The sequence below is a fragment of the Podarcis melisellensis genome (genome assembly GCF_964234715.1).
Source record: "Podarcis melisellensis genome assembly, chromosome: 5".
Lineage (NCBI taxonomy): Eukaryota > Metazoa > Chordata > Lepidosauria > Squamata > Lacertidae > Podarcis > Podarcis melisellensis.
The window spans coordinates 16486513-16507013 of record NC_138537.1 but is presented as its reverse complement, the minus strand read 5'-3'; the positions used below and the strand labels follow the sequence as shown (position 1 = coordinate 16507013).

At 44.6% G+C, this 20501-nt stretch overlaps 1 protein-coding gene across 8 annotated transcripts in view; it reads left to right on the top strand.

Annotated features, from left to right (window-relative positions):
- The window catches only part of LOC309369677 (uncharacterized protein), a 204862-nt gene that overhangs the window by 170027 nt on the left and 14334 nt on the right, over positions 1-20501 (top strand). For 5 of the 8 annotated variants that reach the window (XR_014168245.1, XM_081910708.1, XM_081910712.1 and 2 more), the window contains 6 exons: positions 8166-8294; positions 9748-9876; positions 10077-10205; positions 12182-12310; positions 13086-13214; positions 15290-15421. Coding sequence is in view for 7 of the 8 variants with exons in the window: in XM_081910708.1 (XP_081766834.1) it covers positions 8166-8294; positions 9748-9876; positions 10077-10205; positions 12182-12310; positions 13086-13214; positions 15290-15421 (777 nt within the window). In the remaining variant the exon portion in view is untranslated. The remainder of the gene's footprint in view (positions 1-8165; positions 8295-9747; positions 9877-10076; positions 10206-12181; positions 12311-13085; positions 13215-15289; positions 15422-20501) is intronic. The other 3 variants (XM_081910710.1, XM_081910709.1, XM_081910711.1) reach the window with 3 other exon arrangements.

Genomic DNA, 20501 nt, shown 5'->3' with positions numbered 1-20501 from the left:
GATCTTTGTCTGAATTTATCGTTTGATGTAGACAGAATGTAACAATAACACTTGTCTTCTGCAATAATTTGTTATGCTTATTCTGTTGATGCATTCTCTTGATGGACAAGTTTAGCTATGGCCTTTCCTATACAAAAAAAAAACAATTAAGCATTTGCCATACATAAACAATGGAGAACAGCTGGATCCTCCAAGGTAAACATTGCTTGCAACTGAGGCACGATGCCCGCCGAGTTGGTGTTTTGAGTCGGCTTGGCGTGTTTGGTTGCTGCTGTGTGCAAAAACCTTTCTGCCAGAACTTGCTTCTATCATTACAGAATATTCAACAAAGCCATTATGCCTCTGAGAAATAAGTGGATCAAGGGAAATATTAAGGCTTACTACCCATCCTGTAGTAAGAGCATGAGTTCTTGCAGGCCCAAACCAATGCACCTGATGTATTCATAATGGGTTTTGCAGCAAAAGGCACCAGCACTGTGTCATGCTAGCAAAAGCTCTGTACCCCTCCACAGCAACACCTACCGAGAAAAGAGTACAGTGGTGCCTCGCAAGACGAAATTAATTCGTTCCGCAAGTCTTTTCGTCTTGCGAGTTTTTCGTCTTGCGAAGCACGGTTTCCCATAGGAATGCATTAAAAATCAATTAATGCGTTCCTATGGAAACCGAACCACCTTCAGATCAGGTCTGGGGACAGTCTGTCCCCCGACCTCTTCTGAAGGCTGGCGGGGGCGAAAGTCTTTGCTTCCCCCCCGCTTGCCTTCCCGGGACAGTCCCGGGGGCTTTTAAAATGCTGGCGGGCGGCAGCGAAGCCTTCGCTGCCGCCCGCCAGCATTTTAAAATCGCCCCGGAACAGCGGAGGAATTCTCAGCTGTCCTGGGGCGATTTAAAAGTCTTTGCCCCCCCCTGCCTGCCTAACCGGGGGCTTTTAAATCGCCCCGGGACTGTCCGGGGCGATTTAAAAGCCCCCGGATGGCTTTTGAAGGCAGGCGGGGGGGAGCAAAGACTTTTGCCCCCCGCCCGCCTTGGGAAGAGGTCCTGGACCTCTTCCCAAGGCGGGTGGGGGGCAAAAGTCTTTGCTCCCCCCTGCCTGCCTTTCCGGGAGAGCGGAAAAGGCAGCGCTGCCTTCCCGCTCTCCCGGAAAGGCAGGCAGGGGGGAGCAAAGACCTTTGCCCCCCGCCCGCCTTGGGAAGAGGTCCTCTTCAAAAGCCGTCCGGGGGCTTTTAAATCGCCCCGGACAGTCCCGGGGCGATTTAAAAGCCCCCGGTTAGGCAGGCAGGGGGGGGGCAAAGACTTTTGCCCCCCGCCCGCCTTGGGAAGAGGTCCAGGACCTCTTCCCAAGGCGGGCGGGGGGCAAAAGTCTTTGCTCCCCCCGCCTGCCTTCAAAAGCCGTCCGGGATAGCGGGAAGCGCTTCCCTGCTATCCCGGACCGCTTTTAAAATGCTGGCAGTGGGGAGCAAAGCCTTTCGCCCCCGCCGGCCTTCCTGGACCTCTTCTGAAGTGCGGAGGGGGGGGAAAGGTTTTGCTCCCCACCGCCAGCATTTTAAAAAAGGTCCCTGAGATTTACCTATGGGCTTTCGTCTTGCGATGCAAGCCCATAGGGAAAATCGTCTAGCGAAGCGTCGCAAAAAACGAAAAAACCCTTTCGTCTTGCGGGTTTTTCGTCTTGCGAGGCATTCGTCTTGCGGGGCACCACTGTATAATAAACTGGTCATGCTGTGCTCCATTGGTGCCAGGCAAAACAAGTTTACATCCATTTTTTTGTAGAAGATAATTCACAGTAATAGATAGATTATATATAGACATGCAACCAAACGTGTCCCGTATCAGTCTATACAGTCACAGCAAGTGGCGTAACCTTCCGACAATTTGACTTCACCCCCAAAGGCACAATCCTCCACTTGTTCCTGAGACAGACAGATGCCAGCAACAATACAGAGATCGAGATAGATGATTGCAGGTCCGTGATAGAAGAGCACGTGTTTTGCATGCAGAAGGTCCTGAATGCAGCTTTGGCAGCATCTCTGGTTAAAAGGAACAGGTAGCAAGGGATGTGAAAGACCTCTGAGATCCAAGAGAGCCACTGCCAGTCAGAGTAGGCAGTATTGAGCTAGATGGACAAATGTTATAAGACAGTTTCTGGCATTTCTGTTTGCATTGAGTTTGTAATTAGCATTCTGAGTCCAAAGGGAGGTGTATGCGCCAGGACTTTATTTTCATTTTTAATCCTCCTCCTAACTTATTCCTGAAGGTGGGGTAATGGACTGCTGGCAGAAGGAAACATCACTGCCTTCCCTCCCCTTGGACATCTATGTAGTCCAGCCTTTATAATGTGTAGAAAACTGGATCTGGCTGGTAGGCCAGATCCTTAACTCCACACACAGCCGTGGGCCAAGTATCATGCCACCTTTCAATCACTTGATGTCGCAGAGACATCAGGTGACTATTTGCTTGTTTGGTTGCAAGTTGCTTTGGGTTGCTCTGGGCAATAGAAAGTGACTGAAAAGATTCAGTGAATGAATGAATGTTTGCCTGTATGTTTCCCAAGTCTAGTACCATATTTTTCACTCTATAAGACGCATCAGACCATAAGACTCACCTAGTTTTTGGAGGAGGAAAACAAGAAAAAAAAAATTCTGAATCCCAGAAGCCAGAACAGCAAGAGGGATCACTGCGCAGTGAAAGCAGCAATCCCTCTTGCTGTTCTGGCTTCTGGGATAGCTGCACAGCCTGCATTCGTTCCATAAGACGTACACACATTTCCCTTTACTTTTTAGGAGGGGAAAAGTGAGTCTTATAGAGCAAAAAATACGGTACTTTCCCAAGTGTTGACTATCAACTGATTAGTGGTGCCTGCAAAGCCCCTTCCACTTAAACCCTGCCTTTTCCTGACCCACATCTGACATCATATATGACATCACGTCTTAGCATCATATAATTGGAGGGTTGGAAAGGGACCACGAGGGTCATCGAGTCCAACACCTTGCAATACAGGAATCTTTTTAGTCATGTAGGGAAGTTGCCAGAGCCCAACTACTTGGAATCAGTGCCGCCATCTTGGTTGCTCCCTGGTGTAAGGCCCACTTAAGACATCATCATTAAGGCATTATTGATGCCTGGGCTCCTTCAAGCAGAAGGGTGGGAATATAAATTCCATAAATAAATAAATAAATAAATAAATAAATAAATAAATAAATAAATATTGCCTCTGACTTCTCCAAGCTGTGCACAAATAAATGTTCTACGTAAGTTGTAATATGATGGTTCAGGAGACCGGCCAGTTTTTTAAGTCAGTGAACCTCTTGCCCCAAATTGGCCATCTCTACACCACTTGCCCCAAGAAAGAGTAACAGCACCTTCCCTAGGCGAAGGTGTCCAAGGGCTCCCAAAAAACTGAAGCCAGCTTTGTAGATTGCAGAGCACAAATTCTCTTTCTTCGTATTCTCCATGTAACAGAAGCCATTATGTGGCCTTGTTTCCGAGCCTCCAGCAGGTAACACTTAAGGACGTTGTCAGGTTTTCTTCCTTGGTGGTGAGGGCCGGAACCTCGCTTTTAAAAACCGTTCGACTTGAAAGCTCACCACAGCACACCACATTCTGCAGTTGCCCAGTGGACACTTTACTCTCATCATTTGTTAGCAGAGCTACTCAAGAGGAAGGTTCTTCACCTCTGTAGCTGCCCTCTAGGTTTGGTGAAATATGAGCCTATTGTGTTACCTTGTATAAGAACCCAGGCTGTTACCAAATCAGAACGGTGATAACTTTTCTTCAGTCACAGACCATTTGCTTTGACTTTCCAAACATTTGTGAAGTTAGCAATCAATCAGCTTAGTCTTTGACTGATGTTTCTGGACGATTTATTTCATTTTCTTTTTTTTAAAGGCCCTGCAAGCTTTGTTTCTACATATTAAGTTTAATTAAGAAACAAAACCCTTCATCTTAAGCCATGCCTGTCTCCTTTATCTTCCCACCAAAGTGTACTGTACTCGTATCCAAAAGCCACTATTTGTCCTTGCGCGATGGGACCATTAAAGCTTTCTGCACCACCTTTGATTTATTTTGTGCACTAGTTAAGGTGCCACAGTCTTTGCAACTTCGTTTGCCTCCGAGTTAAAGGGATAAGGTCAAACAACAATGCAAAGAAGGTAGCCCCCTTTGCCTCTTAGCTAAACAATGAATCATCGCTTTGATTTAAAGACTGGCCAGTAATGCCTTGTACTACACGGGTTACACTGCTGGTTTCTTCCAAAGGTTGCTATTAAAGCGGTCGGGTGATGGCTCGCTTCCAGGTCCTCTGGCAACGCGCGACAACATCGTATTTATATGCAGGCCTCGCGGTGCCAGGTGATGGAGAGATCTTCTCCTAAGAGAGAGAAGTAAAAGGTTTGGAGGGGAGCGCAAGACTGGCGCATAATTGAGACAGAAATTGATTTGCTCTAAGACTTAATGCTATTAAAAGCCGCTGGCTTAGGGAAGCTGCTCGGCGTGAATGAAAAAGCTTTTCAAAATTATTGATAAGGGAGGATGCAACCCATCTGCTGAGAACTTGCCAGCAAGCGGGAATAAAATAAACGAGCCCCTTTTGCTCGGTTAGCAGGCAGAGGGCACCAGCACCTGCAGGGCGAGTCTGAAGCACCGAGGCAAACGGCTGCAACATTGATGAGCTTCACTCATAGCCAGGGCTTACTTGGACTGAAGAATTCAGAAGGTGCGAAAATGGCTGATTCAGCTTTCGGGACAATAGAAGCCACTAATGCTTGTATCTGAGGCCGGGTTAGATGTTTTAAGAACATATATCCTCCTCTCCTTTTCCCCATAGCATTTCTTCAACACGTAGCATGATATGACCATGCTCTGGGGTTGTACTCTGTTCCCTGCAGTTTCATGTCCTTGGACAGCAGCTTGCTGGGAATGGGATGCTGTGATGTCGCATTTTGCGTTACTAGGTGTTACCAGAGGAGAGGGAGCAGGATAGAGGGGGCTGCTGTATTCGACATCACCTGCATCACCCTTCTAACATCTGGTTCTGCTCTAAGATGTGTGTGTTTGCATGCACATGGGCCTGTATGCCTGTCTTAAATATCCACACCTGGCTTTTGCTTCACCACTAATAAGTGGCTAATTTCTGAAAGATAGGTGTTGAGACCTCCCTGCCTTACCCGGCCTCTTAGAGTGCTTCCAGACAAGTTCTGTGCTCTTCACACATGCAATAAAACATATGTGAACCACCCTGAGATCTATGGATGAAGGGTGGTATACAAAGTTAATAAATAAGAAAAGTAAAAATGCCCCCATTTTTTTTCTTACCCCTTTTTAATCCGGTTTTAGCCACCCCAGCCAAAAAGCTTTTTTTAAACAAAACAAGACAAAACAAAACAAAACACCCTATTGCCAGTCATTCATTTGCAGAATAAAAGAGTAGCACAAACTCTATAGGTTTGGTTGCCCGTGCTGCTATTGTTCTGCCTTTGCAAACAATCTGTGTATTGACAAATCAGGCAGGTGGGTATTTTCCAATTCAGCACGCAGTGACCTTTACTGTGTGCATAGTTTTATTAACCTGTTTAATATTTTATACATATCCATCCTTTAATCTGCATTAAAACACCATAATTATTACATAAACCAAATAAATGAAATACTGCTTAAATACAAGTGTGTTGCATTCAATTAAAAATATTACTGAAGTACCACTTGAATACAACACAATGATGCTTTGAATGAAACAATGGAGGAAAAGCCCTTTGCAATGACATCATTTATTTCTAAATGGGCATTAACTGGAAAAGGGGTATGTGCATGTGCGTGTTTTAATCAGTTTTCTTTTTTTAATTGGCACTAAAACACTTTTCTTGGAGTATATGTGCATGTGTGAAATGTCGGTTGCAGTGTTTTGTGCCTACTAAGCATGCCCAATCTTTATTGTGCTATTTTGGGTCCTGATTTTTAACAACGTTTTGTACTTCTGCAAACTTATGAGTTACATTGAGTGCGCTGATACCTCCCTCTTCCAGCTAGGTGCCCTTGGTTACTGTGCTGTTGGCACCCTGAGAGTGAATTCATCATTAGTTAGAGTGACAATGATGTTCCACAGTTGAGGACCAGCATTTCAATAGGTTCCAGAGCTGAACTCTGGCCAGCAGCCTTGGATCAAAGTGAGTCAGTGATGGCTCAGTGCAACACAATGAAGATAGGTTTTCTTGCACATCCCTTTGGCAGAACCAGCTGTTCTTGTCTAGTACTCTAGAGGGCACCCAAAGGCATTTGTTCAGCTGTCTAAAGTATCAGAAGTTCTGCATCTGTCATGGCAGGTCTTGCTGGGTTGGGACATGGCCAGCAGGAAGTTCACCTGCCAGCCATGCCCAGAGGATGTAGAAGAGAAAGAACAGATGGCTTAAGCCAGCATCCTACATCTCATGCTGCAGAGCAGGGACATAAGCCAGAAAAATATAGAAAGGAAAACCTTAAATAGAAGTCAGGAACATTCAGGATCTCTACCCCAGTCATAGATTTGTGACCTCAGACAATAGCTGTGTCTGTCTTTTTTTCTCTAATAGCCCCAAGCTATTGACCCAAGGAGAAAAATACGAGGTCAATGAAAGCAGGAGGAATCCTCCCCATTTTCTGACCCATTCACATGGGTGTCATCAGTTGTTTACATACAGTGATTGCTTATTGTCCTACCATGGGAGGGGATGCAGGTGGCTCTGTGGTCTAAACCTCTGAGCCTCTTGGGCTTCCCAACTGGAAGGTTGGCAGTTTGAATCGCTGCGACGGAGTGAGCTCCTGTTGCTCTGTCCCAGCTCCTACCAACTTAGCAGTTTGAAAGCACACCAGTGCAAGTAGATAAATAGATCCTGCTGTGGCAGGAAGGTAAACAGCATTTCCGTGCGCTCTGGTTTCCATCATGGTGTTCTGTTGAGCCAGAAGTGGTTGAGTCCTGCTGGTCACATGACCCGGAAAGCTGTCTGCGGACAAACACCAGCTCCCTCAGCCTGAAAGCGAGATGAGCACTGCAACCCTATGGTTGCCTTTGACTAGACTTAACCATCCAGGGGTCCTTTTTACCTACCATGGGGTACATGCAACCACACAGTAGTTCAATACACATTGTGTATTGTGTAAGGCAGCTTTATATCTGCTCAATCACGTAGTGATGCAAATTTGTATCATGCTCCCATTATCCATATTTTTGAAATGGTTGCAGATGTGTGTATGGTACTATCAGGCTTACTGCAATAATGGATGCTACCTTTACCTTGTGGCAGCTGGCAACACATGTTAAGTTTAAACATGAGCACCAGGTGCTACCGTATATATCTGCATACGTAGAGCCACACAGAGTCATGTATGAGGGAGAAAATGTAGGATTGCAATGTTGTATCAGACCAAAGGTCCACTAAACCCAGCTCTCTTTCCATGCATTAGGCCACAGGTCTGACTCTAGATAAAACAGCTCTCCGCATTCTACCAGATCAGACTTTTTCTTCCTGCTCTGAGCAGTGGTGATAAAAAAGAAGAGACAAAAGAATACTGAACTGCTAGTGGTACCTCCATGCCCACCTTTCAAACAAAGATGGCAAAATCTGCACTGGGAAATCAGAATAAAGCATGCAAATTATGCAGTTTCACACGAAATGTTCCTTTGGACACTTGGTGCAAACGTGTGCATGGTTTGTTTTTTGAGAGGAGTTGGTGCTGTATTTGCATATACCATATCAGAAAACTGATACCAGATATCTGATACCATATCAGCCTCATTTGGAATTACAGCGATTCTGCCAGCAGCAAAAAAGAAAAAGCCGGGCTTTGCAGAAGAGTTTCCAAACAAACAGCCCGTCAGACTGGCTGTGGCAGTTTGTTTTATACCCAGACATTCTGTTGGAAGAAGACAGCTGATCTATCACGCAAATGATTCCAATTGTTACTTTCTAAGAAAAGAAAAGAAATCACCATTCAAACTGTGTTATGATGATACATATTTGCGGGTCTGTTTGTCAGTCGCAATGAATATACAAACACATGTGCGTGACTTGAAAGTATTGCCCATCCCGAATCAGTTTCCTCTCTTTATTTTCCTTGAATTGAGTTCCAAATGAATTTGATGTGTCCTTTGATGTCTCGTGATTGGGCTTTATGGTTCATTTTCTCTCTTTCCCTCTCTCCAGCTTGTCACATGAACACTTACGGACAAAGCTGTCGTCAGAGCTGCAATTGTAAGAACGCAGCACTCTGTGACCACATCACTGGGGCATGCATATGCAGAGCTGGATGGAGAGGACCGGTCTGTCAGGAAGGTACATTGTGGATTTAAATTTGGGCCTGGTTTGGCCAAACAGTAGATCAAGGTGGCAATGAAACAAAGGTCTGGTCTTCATATGCAGTAGAATGAGATGGAAAGGTAAAAAAGGCAAAGGACCCCTTGACGGTTAAGTCCAGTCACAGGCGACTATGGGGTCCGGTGCTCATCTCGTTTTCAGGCCGAGGGAGCTGGCGTTTGTCCACAGACAGCCTTCCGGGTCACGTGGCCAGCATGACTAAACCGCATCTGGTGCAACGGAACATTGTGACAGAAGCCAGAGCGCACAGAAATGCTGTTTACCTTCCCGCTGCAGTGGTACCTTATTTATCTACTTGCACTGGTGTGCTTTTGAACTGCCAGGTTGGCAGGAACTGGGGCAGAGCAGCAGGAACTCACCCCATCGCACAGATTCGAACCGCCCACCTTCCAATCGGCAAGCCCAAGAGGCTCCATGGTTTAGACCACAGCACCACCCACGACCCCAGTGAGATGGTAGAGACTTAAGGTAGTAAAATAGCCTGTACTACTTGTGACAGCAGGTAGGGACGCCATTTTTTAATGCATAAAAACACCGCCTGCAGGTAGGAGATTCAGATGTCAGTGAGCAGTCTGACTGGGACCCTTTTACATTAGATCAGAAGTCACCAACCTTTCTGGGCTAGTGGGAACATCTGGAATTTTGAGAAAGTGTTATGAGCACAAATTGGCTGTCATAGGGTGTGGCATAATGCAAAATGTCTGCCACATCCAAAAGAGCAGGAAAAGAGGCTGGACAAAATGGTAGAGGCATGCCCCATGCCATCATTGTCCCTGTTAACGGGAGAAAAGACAGCAGCATCAGCCCGACGACACTAAATTATATTAGTTTAACCCAAATATATTTTGATATGGTCATGTTACAACTTTTTACACTGAACATTTCCCCACCTCCCATATCCCACATTTCATTGGATGCCAGGATTGCATTCTCACCTTCCCATCCCAAATGTATTTTAAATTGTTGTAACCCACCCTGGGACCTTGGGGTGAAGGGAAGTCAATAAATTAAATTCATCATCATCATCCATTCAGAAATAAGGAGAGATGTAGATAGCTTCTCTGTGTGAGCAGGTTTTAAATAGATAATAGTGTGAGTTTGTTGTTGTTCTCAAACCAACACTCAAAGTTAAATTGCAAAATGCTCAAACGACACAGTTTTAAGAGCATTTGCTGTTGTGGCTGCTTTTTATGCCTCCATAACAAGAAATTCCTGAGGAATAATAGTGAGCAAGGGCAGCTCCCTTCTCTGGTCTCCCATAATGGCACTCTTTAACCCATGAGGTACGAAAAGCGTCCTTTGCAACAGTCGAATGCAGAACATGCCTCAAACTCATTTTTTAAAATGACTCCTATGCACAATTTTAGTGATGGTCCTTTCATGCTAAGCTAAAATATATTCTTGTCCACAGCCTGCCCTCCGGGTCAGTATGGTAAGGACTGCCTGCAGCATTGCATCTGTCAAAACCAGGCTACTTGTGATCCCGCGACTGGAGAGTGCCTATGCCCCAAAGGTTGGACCGGAATAGCCTGTGAACTGGGTAAATTTGAGAAAATATTGTCAATATTGCTTCCATATTCATTTCAGTTCATATAATGGCTCGTCCCCAAAGGGCTTGGGTACACTAGCAATAAACCTACATTGGTTAAACTTGATCTAAGCAGCTGCCAAGACTGAGTTCTTTTCAGGCTGGACAGTTTCATTCATAAACTAGTGAAAGTCTATTCTCTTTCACTGCAGAGTGTGAAGCAGGGAAGTATGGAGAAAGGTGTCAGCAGAGCTGCAGCTGTAGCAATGGTGGAATTTGTGATCATCGTTCTGGGAAATGCACTTGTCGTCCAGGCTGGATTGGGGACCATTGTGATACTCGTAAGGATCGCAGTTCTTTAACTTTATAAAAGCCCCTGTGATAATCGAAAATATTTGTGTTGCTGTATCCATTTGTGATTATGTGCCATTTCTGCACTCACTACATCTTGCAGTTATGTGCCCTTTCCCACATAACTTTTGGTCCTGCATCAAGCCTTAAGATAGGAGCTCTAAAGCTGCAGTAATGATATCCTTACACTGGAGCATTTGCACTGGTGTTTAATGGGACTTCGGTAAAAAGGCCTAAATCAGGCATAGGCAAACTTGGCCCTCCAGATGTTTTGGGACTATAGCTCCCATCATCCCTGGCCAATGGTCCTGTTAGCTAGGGATGATGGGAGTTGTAGTCCCAAAACATCTGGAGGGCCAAGTTTGCCTATGCCTGGCCTAAATGAATGGTTTCAGGATTTCTGTCTTAGGGTGGAATCTATTGGAGCGCCCTCTGGTGGTGGGCAACAACAGTGGCTGGATTGGAAGGTAAGGAGCATGACTTGGTCTGATGCCACTGCACGAAAGCAGAGAAACTGGCTCAGGATCCAGTGGTTCCTGGGCCAGCTCGGTTTTGCTCACGCTCTGCCTTGGAGTGCCCCATTTGGGGGCTTTCTGTGGGTTCTTGCCAGCGGAGATACTCCCAATGGACCTACAGTCCACCATAAGCCAGTTTTGGATTGCTCTGTTAGTGTATTATGTTGCTGACTGAATCAAATGCAAAGCTCGATCTCCGTTCTCTGATTCTTTGCTGTCCTTTCAGGTATGGGGACTCCTGTCTTCCTTTTCCCTCTTTCAAGGTATGGCTTCTTTCTCCTCCTTCTAAACCTATCATCTCAATGGCTTCCTTTACATACATACCCGCTCTCTTTCCCTTCAGGTGAAAACTGAAGTCAAGGACCCCGTTGTCTATTATGCTTGATGGTAGACAGTGGGACCCTTGACTTTGGTTTCTACCTCTGTCTTATATCTTGAATAGCTCACAAATAGGCCAAATGTTTTACAGAAACTAGGGGTGGATAGATCACTCAGTATCTGGTCAGTGCCACTTTCACATTTCACTTTCACACTGAGGTCCAGCTCTGAGGGCCTTCTGGTGGTTCTCTCCCTGCGAGAAGTGAGGTTACAGGGAACCAGACAGAGGGCCTTCTCGGTAGTGGCGCCCGCCCTGTGGAACGCCCTTCCAGCACATGTCAAGGAAATAAACAACTATCTGACTTTTAGAAGACATCTGAAGGCAGCCCTGTTTAGGGAAGTTTTTAATGTTTGATGTTTTATCACTTTATTAATATTATTATTAATATTAGTATTCTGTTGGATATCCACCCAGAGTGGCTGGGCAAACCCAACCAGATGGGCGGGCTATAAATAACAAATTACTATTATTATTATTATTATTATTATTATTATTATTATTATTCACATGTGTTCATCCAAAAGTCTGTTCCATCTCATTTATGTGTGGTTTTATTTTATTTTTAAACTACACAAAATTTGTATATAAATGGTCAAAGATGACACTGTGGAATTCTCCTAAGTCCAGCTTGTTTCGTATGTTAGCAAACTGATGTGTCTACATTCATAAGGATGTAGCCCTACTGAGAGTAGACCCTTTGAAATTAAGCCAGGTCCATTAATTTCAGGGGTTCTACTCTGAATAGGACTCACATGAGAAACTTTCGAGACCCCCGAGTTATGAAAAATACCCAGAGAGGATGTGCAGCATGTGTAGGCCTCAACTGTGTGGTTGGACACTCATAATATAGATAAAACATTCTAGAATTTTGCTTTACAGGGTTTAACTCTGTGCCACACCTTTCAGATTACAAATCCTGACCTTCAGCGTGACACTTATAATTTTGAGATGTCCCTGTTGATAAATATTGACTATTTCCTGAGGTGGTGGTGGTTGCACTCAAATGATTCAACCCCCTGCCCTCTGGGACAGAACGTATTCATTTTGCTTGTGTTTCACAATTTATCCTCAGCTTGTCCAAATGGTTCCTTTGGGGAGAGGTGTGAAGGGCTGTGTGACTGTGAGCACAGCTCCTCCTGCAACCCCCAGACTGGAGTGTGTCACTGTGAAAAAGGCTGGAGAGGAGAACAGTGTGAGAAGCGTAAGTTCCCATTAAGCCCTCTTTTGCTCTGTGACATCTCAAATCCCACTGACCTGAAGTTGTCCATAAAGGTAAAGGGACCCCTGACCATTAGGTCCAGTCGTGACCGACTCTGGGGTTGCAGCGCTCATCTCGGTTTATTGGCCGAGGGAGCCGGTGCACAGCTTCTGGGTCATGTGGCCAGCATGACTAAGCCGCTTCTGGCAAACCAGAGCAGCGCACGGAAACACTGTTTACCTTCCCTCCAGAGCGGTACCTATTTATCTACTTGCACTTTGACGTGCTTCCGAACTGCTAGGTTGGCAGGAGCAGGGACCAAGCAATGGGAGTTCACCCTGTCGCGGGAATTCGAACCGCCGACCTTCTGATCGGCAAGTCTTAGGCTCTGTGGTTTAACCCACAGTGCCACCCGCGTCGCTGAAGTTGTCCATAGTTTTCCAATAAATGAAGGCTGAGGAGCCTAGTCAAACCATGCTCATTTGGGCTATTGTTTCTCTCTCTCTCTCTCTCTCTCTCTCTCTCTCTCTCTCTCTCTCTCTCTCTCTGCCCACAGTGGTTTTTTGGCTTGTGCGTGGCTCACTCGACTTGTTTATCCTGAGCAGAAGCTGCTGGATAACACTGCAGACAACAATAGGGGTTAAACAATGGCATGTGGAGGGGAGAATTCTAGGGAACAGCAAGAGGGCCATTTGGAGCCGTAGGGAGAGGATGGGTCACAGTACTTAGAAGTATATTCAGACTCCTACAGAGATGGCTTTGCTTTTATTTTCTCCAGCTTGCCTGCCTGGCGACTATGGCAGCAGTTGCACTGAGCTCTGCAAATGCCCTCCAGGTGTCCCTTGCAACCACGTGAGCGGGGAGTGCGGCTGCCCTCCAGGTTTTGTGGGCAGTGGCTGCGAAAGAAGTAAGTCCCCTAATGTGTGTGTTTGTGTGTGTTGCCATGAAGGAATAAGGTCATTCATTCGTTCATCACCGGAATCTGTATACTGCTTAAAGCTCTCTAGGCAGTTAACATAAAATAAAACTTACATTAAAACTCTGGAGAGAAGTCAGAGTTAAAAACAAGCTGACATGAGAAGAGGTTATAAATATGCATCAAGAAAGTGAAATGTTAAAAACACATATCAGTTTTACGTATCTGGGTAGGCTTGCCTAGACAAACAAGGTTTTAGCAGGCACTGAAAACAACACAGTAAAGGCACCTGCCTCGTGTCAATGGGCAGGGAGTTCCACAGTGAAAGAAGTGAAGAATGAACAGTATGTGGTTCATTTAATTAATTTAAAGCAAGGTGGTTCATTTAATTAATTTTAAAATCTATACCTCAGATGTATCCCTTATTTATAAATTTTGAGGAACTTCTGACATAAAGCAACCTGCAATAAAAACCAACCCCTACCTGACAATAAGATATGCAAATACAAAATACAGCACAAGAAAACAATGAACCGGCATGGAAAGTGGAGCACAGAAATAGAGTATCTAGCATAATGATATAACTGTAGAGTTGGAAGGGACCATGAGAGCCATCTAGTCTAACCCCCTGCAATGCAGGAATCTTTTGCACAATGTGAGACTCGAACCCACAACCTGAGATGAAGAGTCTACCAAGTGAGTTATTACGGCTCATAAAACAGTAGGAAGGCACACCAACAAGAATTTCAGAGTGGCTAATTTGAAAAGGCTTGGGAGAGAGCTGCAAAGGAGAAAGAGGGTAGCCCATAAACCAGGCTTCCTCAAACTCGGCCCTCCAGATGTTTTGAGACTACAATTCCCATCATCCCTGACCGCTGGTCCTGCTAGCTAGGGATCATGGGAGTTGTAGGCCAAAAACATCTGGAGGGCCGAGTTTGAGGAAGCCTGCCATAAACCCAGGACACAGAGCAGGAACCTATGGATTCCCATTATGTTCAAACTGGACCTTACTGAGGTTTTGGCTCATTGAACCCAAAGGGTGCTTCGCATGTGCAGTTCTTGCTTTGAAGGTCTATAGTGTTTGGTACACACGATTTCCTCCAATGCCCTAGCAGGTGCAGAAATGGAGCATTGATTTCTCCCACCCCACTTGAGGCCGGTTCATTCATGCCCATTCATCATTTGCCGACTGATCCATGAAGTGATGGCTCTCATGTGTGAATGGGCCATCACAGATAGCACTTTCACATCACTTCAAAAATGCTATGCAATTAGTTTCAATGTTAACTTTAACCAATTCATGTTAATGGATTGGTTTAACATCAATTGGTTTAACCGCCTGGGATAGCTCAGCTGGTAGGACATGAGAGTCTTAATCTCAGGGCTGCAGGTTCAAACCCCACATTGGGCAAAAAGATTCCTGTATTGCAGGGGTTGGAGTAGATGACCGTCGTGGTCCCTTCCAACTCTACAATTCTATCGTTCTATGTGAGTTGTCATGTGACATGATCAAGTGTCCTTGCATGTGTGAACCAGCCCCTAAGTAACTTGGATGCTTTCCCATGACATGTCACTGGAAGCACACAATTTAAACATACACTTGTATTTGTGGTGGAGAATAGCTCACATAGCATGAACCGCAGACTTTTAGCATGAGCTCCCCGCCAGGGCAGAGAGAGAGAGAACCAGGAAAGAAACAGCACAAGCATTTGAAGCTGACTTGAAGCTTTAAGGCATCTGTGGGCGAGAGAGTCACCACGCATATTTGGGAGACTCTCCTGAGTTTTATTATTTTAGTCGATTTTCCTTGACATCAACCTATGACTTTCTCTAAGTGACAAGAAAATTGCAACTGGCCCATGACAGTTGGGCACAAATTGACTGAGCAAAACAAAATCAAACCACAAAGTAATCCCCAAGCAAACGTAATAAACCCGAAGTCCCAGAGGGCAGCATTCTTCTGCAGGCAGCGGTCTTATTGAATAAATTCTACCCGGCTCTTTGTTTGAGCACTGTGTTTACCAAGACAAATGTAATTCATCGGTTTACATTTCCTCTTCCCTCAGCTTGTCTGCCAGGCACATATGGGGAGAACTGTAACCAAGTATGTCAGTGCTCTGGAAAGAATGAAGAGTGCCATCATGTCACCGGCAAGTGTGGCTGCCTGCCAGGTTACTACGGAATCCGCTGTGACCTTCGTAAGTGTCACTCTCGCTTCATCAACATTTGCCTTTGCTTGATCGTTAGGATCAGATTTGAATAGGGACTTGGCCCTTCGTTCTCTTAACAATGGTGAGACTCTTCCTAGGTAATGCAGAGATATGTTTTTATACTTATATTCACTTATATTTTAAAATATCTGTTCTAGTTTTTCTGGCACGCTAACAACAGCAACAACAATTTATTTATACCCTGCCCATCTGGCTGGGTTTCCCCAGCTACTCTGAGCGGCTTCCAACAGAACACTAAAATACAATAACCTATTAAACATTAAAAGCTTAAGCAGGGCTGCCTTCAGATGTCTTCTAAAAGTCTGGTAGTTGTTTTCCTCTTTGACACCTGGTGGGAGGGCGTTCCACAGGGTGGGTGCCACTACTGAGAAGGCCCTCTGCATGGTTCCCGTAACTTGGCTTCTCGCAGTGAGGGAACCGCCAGAAGGCCCTCGGTGCTGGACCTCAGTGGCCAGGTAGAACGATGGGGGTGGAGACGCTCCTTCAGGTATACTGGACCAAGGCCATTTAGGGCTTAAGTAGGTGATGTGTTAGAAATCAAAGACCATTTTGAACCATTTGGGCCATCGTATTTGCAACCTCAAGCCAGCATTAGGCAGTGGGGTTGTTGTTTTTATTTTGATTATATATTTTGTGGCTTTATATTCTGATTTTGTTCTGTGAATCGCCCTGAGACCTCTAGGTGTAGGGCGGTATTTGAATTCAATAGATGATGACGATGATGATGATGATATTGGGAAGGCTGGACTTGGACCTCAGAGTGTTGGGTACTAATCGTTGGTCAGTCATGAAATTACATGGACCATGTTGCCCAGCCTTAATTCTTCATCTGTAAAATGGGGATTACCAGGCCCAAATCTCAGGCTTGTTTTGATGTGGCACAGCCATTGCAAAATGATTTCACTTAATTCCATGCGGTGAGTGGTTCTTGTTTGTGCGTGTGGGTTTACTCGTCTCCACAGCTGATATTAATGAACTCAGATAGTTTGTTCCAAAGTGTGCATTTCCAGGCACAGTGCAGAAGGAAATTTGGTCCACAACTACTGTCTTGGTCTACATGTCTGGTGTCATGCATAACTGTATTTTGTACTTTGCTTTAAAACGGCTGTGGAAATGCTTTTTTAAAAATCTGCGCAACCAGGGTTGATAACATTTACAAATTGGTACTGCGTTTAAATTTACAAATCACACAGGGTTATAGATTTAAGAGATAGAAGCTGCAAGTTGGCAAACCCAGGTTTAGTATATATTTATGTGCATATTTATACTCTATCTGTCGTTTTTCACTTTAAAATGGTCTAAACCACATTAAGCCTATGGGACAGGGTGGGATATAAATTTAAATAAAAGGACTGATTTATAGGTGGGAAGAATTTATTGCAAAGTGCATTCTGCTGGGTAAAGGACTCTTTCCCAATTATCCGTTAACAATTTTATTAGTGCTAAAAGCATTAATTGGTGGATTGGTATGATGAATCAATCAGCATATTTATCACAGACTTTAAATGGCTGTAATTGATTATCTCTTCTGTAAAAGGGTGTTCAGTACAGTTGGCAGCATAGAAAACAAGCTGGGTGCATCTTCTTGATTTAGGAAATATGCTCAGAATAATTTTCCTTATCAAGTGACATTGATATTAATTGATATTTATTTCTGATAGTGAATATGAGAGTTGCTACGGCAAAGCAAAATTAGATACTACATACACTTCAGAGATAATGTCCCTGGGAATTTGGGGGAAGTCAAAATATTTTTAGTAAAATTAAAAGTTTGTAGGGAGAAGTATTTCACACATCTCTAAAAGCTGTTTCACATATCTCCCATTGCCTCTGACTCGCACACACTACCCCAAAAAAGTTTTCCAAAAGCTCAAAGCATTCAACTGAGCGTGGATGGTGGTTATAAAAAAGACATGCTGCAAGCAACAATACAGTAAATCAAAAGCAATCTGTTAAAGTCAGCCTTTACACTGCACAACCTTCATAGGAACAATCAAATTAATACAAATTGCTGTCCTGAGTCAAGGAATGCAGAGCAACCTGAAGGACACACCACCAGTTGGCCAAGATTTTCTTCATAATAACTTTTTTTAAAAATCAGCAAAGCCATGTTTCTAAGAGTGACTTCAGTGAAATGATTTGTGGAGTGGAACAAAGATGATGAATTATAAGAAACACGAACTGATCTGGCTAAAAAGGAGGATTCATTATCTTTTTATTTGCAGCTTTAAATTAGCATTTTCTTCTTGCTGTTCGCATCCTCTTCTAAGAATAAAACACCTTCCCTTTAGTTCATAGCCTGGATTTTTTTTTTTTTTTTTGGCAGGCTGTGCACATAAGTTGGGAGTTATTCTGGTGTGCCCCATTCTTTCTGCACTGATCTTGCAGGAAGACAGGGCATTTTAGCCCAGGGCTAAAGACATTAGGTGAGTTCACGCATGCATGCACATTGCTTGCTTTGTGCCTTTGCAGCTACTGAATGTGTGAACAACCACCAGTGTAAAGCAGTGATCTGATATAGGATGATCTGAGCGTTCTCCCTGTGGTGTTTGAGCTGCCATTGGCCATTCACACATGCAAGTCAACCCTTGATGCCCCACTCAGCAATTGATGGGCATGCAACTGTGAACTGGCTGAGCATACATCCAGGGCTGCTTCTGTTTTTCCACGGTAGACAGAAATTTGACTTTTCTTTTACAAAAGGGTAGAAGGCTTACCTGCACCCATTTGCAGCAAACATAGGAAACCATGGCTGGAGGAGTGGTGGTAAATGTGTGCTCCCTCACACTACTGCTACAGCAAGGATTGTTGGACTCCCACTCCCATCAGTCCTGGATGATGGAAGATGTAGTCCAGCAGTATCTGGAGGGCTGCTGTTGTTGTTGTTTAGTCGTTTAGTCGTGTCCGACTCTTTGTGACCCCATGGACCAGAGCACACCAGGCACTTCTGTCTTTCACTGCCTCCCGTAGTTTGGTCAAACTCATGCTGGTAGCTACGAGAACACTATCCAACCATCTCGTCCTCTGCCGTCCACTTCTCCTTGTGCCCTCCATCTTTCCCAACATCAGGGTCTTTTCCAGGGAGTCTTCTCTTCTCATGAGGTGGCCAAAGTACTGGAGTCTCAGCTTCAGGATCTGTCCTTCCAGTGAGCACTCAGCGCTGATTTCCGTAAGAATGGATAGGTTTGATCTTCTTGCAGTCCATGGGACTCTCAAGAGTCTCCTCCAGCACCATAATTCAAAAGCATCAATTCTTCGGCGATCAGCCTTCTTTATGGTCCAGCTCTCACTTCCATACATCACTACTGGGAAAACTATAGCTTTAACATCTGGAGGGCTACTGGTTCCCTACTCCTGCCCTACGAGATCCTGTGAGGTTGCACAGATATTTCCAGATCAAGTCCTGTGGATTGGTCCTGTGAAGCTTTCAGTCCAATAAAAGGGCATACAATGTGAAATACATCATATAGTAATTGCAGATGGATTGCGTCCTGCGGTTGCAGTCCAGCACAGCATTACAAGTATTTACATTCTGTTTATTTCAGTGGGACTTAACAGGCACATACATTTCTCCTTGTCAGTTGTTCATATTTACAAGAGCAGAAACTAATTTAATGATTTACTACTTTTCAGTAAATCATAATACTAATTAACTGTTGGAAGATGCTTCGTTCGACCCTGGCTAGCTTTATTGCAAAGCCTTATTGCTCATGAAAAGGATATTTGCACTGTTCTTGGACACCATCTGTTTATCTTACTGATGCTCTTGTGGAAGGCTCACACCACTGGAATGATGGTTTCACAGCAACAGCAGCTTGGCAAATGGTGACGACGAGAGGAGTAGGAGAGGAGATAAGACATCTGCAAGGAAGCATAACTGGAAGATCCTCTGAGAACATGGTAGCCCCATGTGTCCCACATTGACATCTGTACCAAACATAGCCAAACTTGCTCCTTCCTACGGATGACTCAGTGCATTGGGCAAGCTAAATGAGAGAATGGAGGAAATGAGAGAAAGAAATAGGATTCTCCACTCTTTGCTCTGCATGAGCATACCTGAACCTGTGTATATCTATGGACTCTACTAATGAAAACACATCTCAGTAGCAGAATGCATGGTTTTCATCTTTAGTCTTGGATAGCCGGTCTGGGAAACACTCATGCCTGAGATCACGAAGAACGAACTACTAAACAGGACCAAGCTAGATGCCTCTCAAGAATGGGCACTTCCAAACAGTCTGTTTACTGAGCATTCACCTTTATTTTTTTGAAATAAGGTTTTTGATGGCATTGGCTATTTAATGAGCATTCATTCTGATTTGTCTATGTGGAGGTTAGATGATGTTATCAAATCAACTATTATTCCATGTTTTCCAGTCACTTACCACAAAAAGCTAGAAATTTGGGGGAAGTGGGTTTGTTGCAGGAGACCTCCCAGTTAACTATAACTGCACAACCTGAATTTGCTGGGGTGTCATTGAACCTTACCTGAAAAGAGCAACAATCTGTTCACATGCTTCTTTGTACAGTGGTACCTTGGGTTACATACGCTTCAGGTTACATACGCTTCAGGTTACAGACTCCGCTAACCCAGAAATAGTGCTTCAGGTTAAGAACTTTGCTTCAGGATGAGAACAGAAATTGTGCTTCGGCGGCGCGGCAGCAGCAGGAGGCCCCATTAAGAACAGTTTCAGGTTAAGTACGGACCTCCGGAACGAATTAAGTACTTAACCCGAGGTACCACTGTATAATATTTAGGTTGGCCCTCTGAGCTGAGGATATTAGGGTAGGTCAGAGATAGCCAAGGTGGTACCCTCTAGAAGTTGTTGAGATGCATTTCCCACCATCCCTGACCATTGGCCATGCTGGCAGGGACTGATGACAACTGTGGTCCAAAAACATCTGGAGGGGACCTTGGGTTAGATGTACCAACTGTCTGTTTTAGTGTAAGGCAGCTTTATGCATCACAAAACATTGGTACTTGGTTGGAGATTAATGCTGAAAAGGGGACCCCTGTGGTCAAGCCATTAGCCTGGTGGGAATGTAA